This window comes from Condylura cristata, unplaced genomic scaffold (assembly GCF_000260355.1).
Source record: "Condylura cristata isolate star-nosed mole 26May11 unplaced genomic scaffold, ConCri1.0 scaffold00001, whole genome shotgun sequence".
Classification (NCBI taxonomy): Eukaryota; Metazoa; Chordata; class Mammalia; order Eulipotyphla; family Talpidae; genus Condylura; species Condylura cristata.
In genome coordinates, this window is record NW_004567102.1 from 70,967,924 (window position 1) to 70,973,768 (window position 5,845).

At 39.0% G+C, this 5,845-nt stretch overlaps 1 protein-coding gene across 1 annotated transcript in view; it reads left to right on the top strand.

Annotated features, from left to right (window-relative positions):
• PEX7 (peroxisomal biogenesis factor 7) overlaps nt 1-2,712 on the top strand; it is a 53,004-nt gene extending 50,292 nt beyond the window's left edge. Inside the window, exon 10 of the mRNA XM_004673884.2 lies at nt 2,233-2,712. Coding sequence (XP_004673941.1) covers nt 2,233-2,301 — 69 coding nt within the window. The 3' untranslated portion in view covers nt 2,302-2,712. The remainder of the gene's footprint in view (nt 1-2,232) is intronic.
• Nucleotides 2,713-5,845: the final 3,133 nt, after the last annotated feature.

The following is a 5,845-nucleotide window of genomic DNA, read 5'->3' on the forward strand; positions in this document are numbered from 1 at the left end:
TGTTGCTATTTGTTTGAAGATGTGCCATTCTCACTGGGGTGAGGTGGTATCTCATTGTGGTTTTAATTTGCATCTCCCTTATTATGAGTGATGTTGAACATTTTTTCATATGCTTGTTGGCCGTCTGCATTTCCTCTTTGGAGAAGTGTCTTTTTAGCTTTTCTGCCCATTTTTTGATGGGGTTGTTTATTTTTGTTGAGTTTCATCAGTTCTCCTCATCTGAGGAGTTTCAAGGCAATTTAGTTGTTCTATAGCTAGAGTTTTTAAGTTCTTCATTTATCTTTATTCTAATGCCTACAACACTTTCCTTTTCCTTATCATGTCCCCACCCCACAAATAGTAACAAAAAACATTCTCTGGCTAAGGCACCTTCCTTATGTCAGCCACCACTTAGATAAGGTTTCTTTTGGAAAGCATGCCCTTTACTCCCACTTTGCTTTACTGACGACTTACCTGCTCCTGCGGGGCCCCATACTCATAACCCTACCGTTGTATTCATCTCTCTACACTGTATACATCTCTCCACTAGAACCAAGATCTGTAAGGACAGAGACCAGCATACAGGATTGAGGACAATGAGCAAACATCTGACATAAAGGAGGTGCTCAATTAATACTTGTTGAGTAAGTGACTGATACATATAAGGATGTATCTATATACAAATTTTGTTTTAAATTAAATTTAAACTAGCATTTAGTATAGAGGAATATTTGCTATAGAATAAAGCTCTCTGAAGCCTCTCTAATGTTTGTGACACACAAACGTCCCATAAAACCTGTTGCCTTGACTCAGATTTCTGACCACACACCCGATTAGGTGCTGTTTATCAGCAAGACTCTATTCATCTAGGCCTAGTGAGGAAGGAAAAAACTTTCCTGCATGGATTCTTCCTTTCAGTTAACAAGCATTTATTAAAGATTTACTGTGTACAAAACAGAGTTATAGATTTGATATACTTTGTCAAGATAGAATCCCTGACTCTTAAAAGGATCCTTTCCAGAATTTAATAAACAAAAGGTGGTTACAGCCACATGTGCTTGTTGTTAGAAAGCAGCTATTGAACCCAGCTTGCTTTTGTTCTCTCAGTGATCATACAGTGTAGGGCCCAATTTGCCACTTGAGTACGATAATTTGCTCAGTTTTGTGCTAAGCATCGGAAGCTTTAGTTTCATTTGTTCACTTAAGAACAGTTTTATTTTAAATCTGTAAATTGCTTTATTTGATCCTGTGGGTTAACCTGTAAACCACTTCAGGCTATTTGGAACTCAGCAGCATGCAAATCTTGAATAAAATCATGGGTAAATACAGCTTAAATGATTAATAATTTTTTCATGCATTTTTAGTAGTAATTCTGGATATATGACATATAGAATAGAAATAGGTATCTAAACTTTTGGTTTAGTAATTCTTCAGATAGGGATAGTTTTCTTTAAGGTCGGTTCTCTTATATTCCATCTCTTTTAGTCCTTTTCTCATGCTCTTTTCCTACCACATAGCAGCCTCCCAGATTTGAAACTTAGGTTTTAAATGCAAATGTGAAAATATGGCACATGTTTTTCATTATATTAATGGCAAATTAGTCTCTCCTTTCCTCCCATATTACTTAAGGAGAATGCTTGGATTCTGTTAAATGTCAAATTTCTTGTTAGTCAACAGAAAAATCATTCCTGAATCTAAAATACTTCAAAGAAATCTCCAGCTTAGTGCATGTAACAAAAGTCCAGTTGAGAAAATTGATATACATCAGAGATTTTTTTTTATAGAAGATTCTTGATTCTGGCTATGTATTAGAATGTTCCCCAGGTGATTATATTTCACGGTTCATAAGTGCTCTAGGTTAACTTTTTAGGGGCTGGGAATTGATAAATCTGAAGGAAATTTTTCTTTCTCGACTCTTCCCAAAATTTATATATGTGCAAAATGTTGCATTTGTGGACTTTCTGAAGCCTATTTGTGGGCCATGGCTTAGATCAGCCTTAGGTAATATCTCTGAGGACTGTGATCGCCACCTGTCCTTCAGGTGATTCTGATACACACCAAAGCTTGAGAACCAGCTGTAGAAAGCCTGCAGGGAACTATAGTTTAAATCATGCGTCTTGGTTTATTTGAAGGTCAGTATTTAAAAATATATATAAAAGAATGACTGTATATTTTGTATAAATTATCCTTTAGCATTGAATAATTCTTGTAATTAGTGGCCGTAGATTATGTTTCTTCTTTTTTGTTTTCTAGGTGGCTGACTGTGCTTGGGATGAAACGATAAAGATATATGACCCTGTTTGTCTTAGTATGCCTGTCTGAGATACATTACAACAAAGAATCAAGGCTTATTGACTGAAGAAACTACTTTACAGGAAATAAATTAACTATTGATAATGTAGACATAATGCTTTTATATGCATTCAGATTTCAGATTTTTAAAATTTGTCCTGCAATCAGTTTTGAGGCAGCTGATAAAGACCTTCTTCACTATTTAAGCCTGGTACTTAAGCCATACTTCTTAAAATCTTGAGAAATAATTAATGTTATGGTATATCTTGTAATATCTACTAAAGTAGTCTCTGTATTGTAAAATGGATTAAATTGTGGGAGACTCTTAGATTATTATCATTATACTGATGATATATTTCATTTTTAATTTGTCATTTTTATGTAAATTATACTAGCTGCTGTTGATAAAAATAAACTACATCTCTTAATCATGTATCATTTGTGACATCCCCAAGATTATTTTTTAAATATAGTATAGGAATGAACACAAGACTTTATGTGATACAGATAGATTTGTAACAGGCTCTAGTATAAATTTACTAAGCAGTTATTCACTGAGCATCTACTATGTGCTTGACTGATAAGCTGATGATTCAAGAACCTCTCTAAGATAAGGTAAGAACACATGTGTTTATTCAAACCTTTTTAGATATTCTACCCTTTATTTCTTTCTCACTTTACCATCATACCTTTTTTTTTTAAAGCTTTATTTATTTATGCATGCAGAACTGGGGCAGTGAGAGGATTCACCAGAGAGGATTCACCAGAGTGGGGAGCAGAACAGGCAGATTGACGAAGTACACTGCTGAGGGGAGACACAGGAATACAGGATAGGTCTGCGGTGCCATGTGGGTCACCTTTGGGGGTGGGGATCGAACTCGCACTGAAGCAGCTGCAGCTAGCTTACAGTACTGTGTCCTAACTCATTGAACCACCAAGAAGGGCCCTCACCATCATACTTTTTAAAGACTAGTCATTGTGAAAAATAAATATCAAAAACTATTAAATTTTAACAAGTTTTTGAGAACTTTTAACCAGAACAAAAACACGCATATTATATACTTCATGTTCTAGAAAAGATTAAGACAATGTACAAAAATAATCATTGTAAAAAATAGAACAGGAGACATGAAGTAAAGCTGGGAGTGAGGCTTGAAAATATAGGCTCAAAGTCCTAGAAAGTGGCTACTGTAGGTTAATTGGGAAATCCAGCTAATTTGGACCTCTGAGGCACAGAGTTCATGCCCAGACCTGAGGGGAGACTTTGTCCTGCTGCCACACAGGCGTGGCCCTAACCCCTTTGGGCACATGAGCACGTATTGGTGCTCAATAAATATTTGTTGAATGAATAAATGAAAAATCTCAGGGAAAGTACATTTCTTTTTAGCTCTGAGATCATCAATACTAATTGTTAATTAGATACCCCCCAAATCAAACACTTCTGAACAACAGTATATTGTAAGAAATAAGGATCTTACCACATCCATAGAGCTGTCACGATGATGAGTTCCTAGAGGTGTTTCTGTTGCTCCCCTCCATGTGAACTGATGAAATCACCCCCAGTGCAGTTTAGTAAAAGCAGGTTCACAGTGGGAGTTCTCTGTATCACAGGATTTCTAATAGATCTTTTAAAATACTTAACCCAAATTATATTTACAATGACACGAAGTAACATTTCCCTTTTAGAATGCTGGAGATATTTTTTTTTAAGATTTTTATTTATTTATTCATACAGAGCTGGGGTACAGGCCAGAGGTGCAGGGGTGGTGAGAGGATTCACCAGACACAGAGTGGGGAGCAGAACAGGCAGATCCATGAAGTACACTGCTGAGGGGAGCAGCGGGCGGGTCAGGAGAGGTCTGCCACACCATGTGGTCACCTCCGGGGCAGGCGGGGATCGAACTCATGCGGAAGTGGCTTTAGCTTCTCAGTGCTGTGCTTTAACCCGCTGCGCCACCGGGAAGGGCCTGCTGGAGATTTTTCAACAAGATAACCTACCATATATACTTTTAAACAAATATATGTGATTTAGAAACAAATGTCTTCTTGATTTATTTTTTTCTTCCTTTTCAGAGATCTTAGAGATGTCTGCAGATATTAACATTATAATATTTAACTCAAGTTCTTAAAAGTCTATCAAAGTGAACGGTGTGACGGAACACTTACCCATGGGCTCCCTAGAGTAGGGTGGAAAAACTAGAAAGAAGGGGACTAAATGGATATGATCCTGAAAGAGGTGCGGGGGGTTGGGGAGCAGTGAAAGGCTTCACCTGAGATACAGTGGGGAGCAGAACAGGCAGATCGACAAAGTACACTGCTGAGGGGAGTAGTAGGCGGGTCAGGAGAGGTCTGCCGCACCATGTCGGTCACCTCTGGGGCGGGGATTGAACTCATGGGGTAGTGGCTTTAGCTTCTTAGTGCTGTGCTTTAACTTGCTGTGCCACCAGGGAAGGCCCAGTCTCTGGACTTTTAAGAGGACAGCCAGTCATCCCCTCCAGATCTAAAACCAGCCTCAGTCACCAGGCTGCTGAGCTCGGAGCTCTCCGCATCTTCCCCAAGCTCCTCCCCCACTTGCAGGGACCTTGCAGCAGTGAGCATCTTCTGTGGCCTGGACTCACTGATATGCTCTTCCTGTTATCCTTTTTCATCTTTGTAATATCTTTGCAAGGAAGACTATCCACCTTTCCAGACAAGGAAAACAGCCTCTCCAGAGGTACAATATTCAGGAAGTAATGGAGCTGGCATTTGAACTCTGTATGAGTGTGAAAACCTATGGCCTTGCCATGTTCTCCTTTTCCTAAAAATGACAAAAGTTAACCCACCGAGAACTAGTTAAGGTGTGGAACTCTCTGGTGACTAGATCCTGATCATTCCCAAGAGTGCTGACAAAATTGAGTTTCCAAATCTAAAGAGTCAAAAGTCTAAAGAGTGACCCTCCCACAGGCCTTGGGAGATCCAGGCCGAGAGCCAGCAGCCCTTCTGACGATGGCACTTTTAACTGTAAGTCAACTATAATTTGGCTCATTCAAAAGTGAACTCATTAACTTCTTACTTTATAGGCCTTTATTTGAATGAGATAACCCACTCAAATGATTTTTACTTCCATGTGTTATATTTCCAAATCTGTATGTCCTGCCGTCTCCACCCATCTCCCAGTCTTTATACTCATTTTGTTCCAACCAGACTTTCGTGCTTACTAACGGTGCTCTTCCTGCACATGCTGCTTCATTTGATGCCAACACTGTCTACCTAGGTACTTGAAATAAAGACCTAAATGCCATCTTTGCACTATTCCTGCCCCTCCAAGATACAGAAAATAATAGATCACTGACCCCCACCTCTTTTATCACCTAAATAAGCACCATTCCGCCTCTTCCCTCAATCTAGCCAGCACTACCCCAGTTCAAGTTACCACTAACTTCCCTCTCTATGGTCACCACTGCAGCTTCCTAAATGGTGTGTCTTTCCAGTTCCGGGACCTGGGAACCATCCTCAACACCACTGCCAGAGATCTAAATGCAATTGGATTACATGCATCTCTCTGTAAAACCTTTCTTATAGACATGCCTACAGA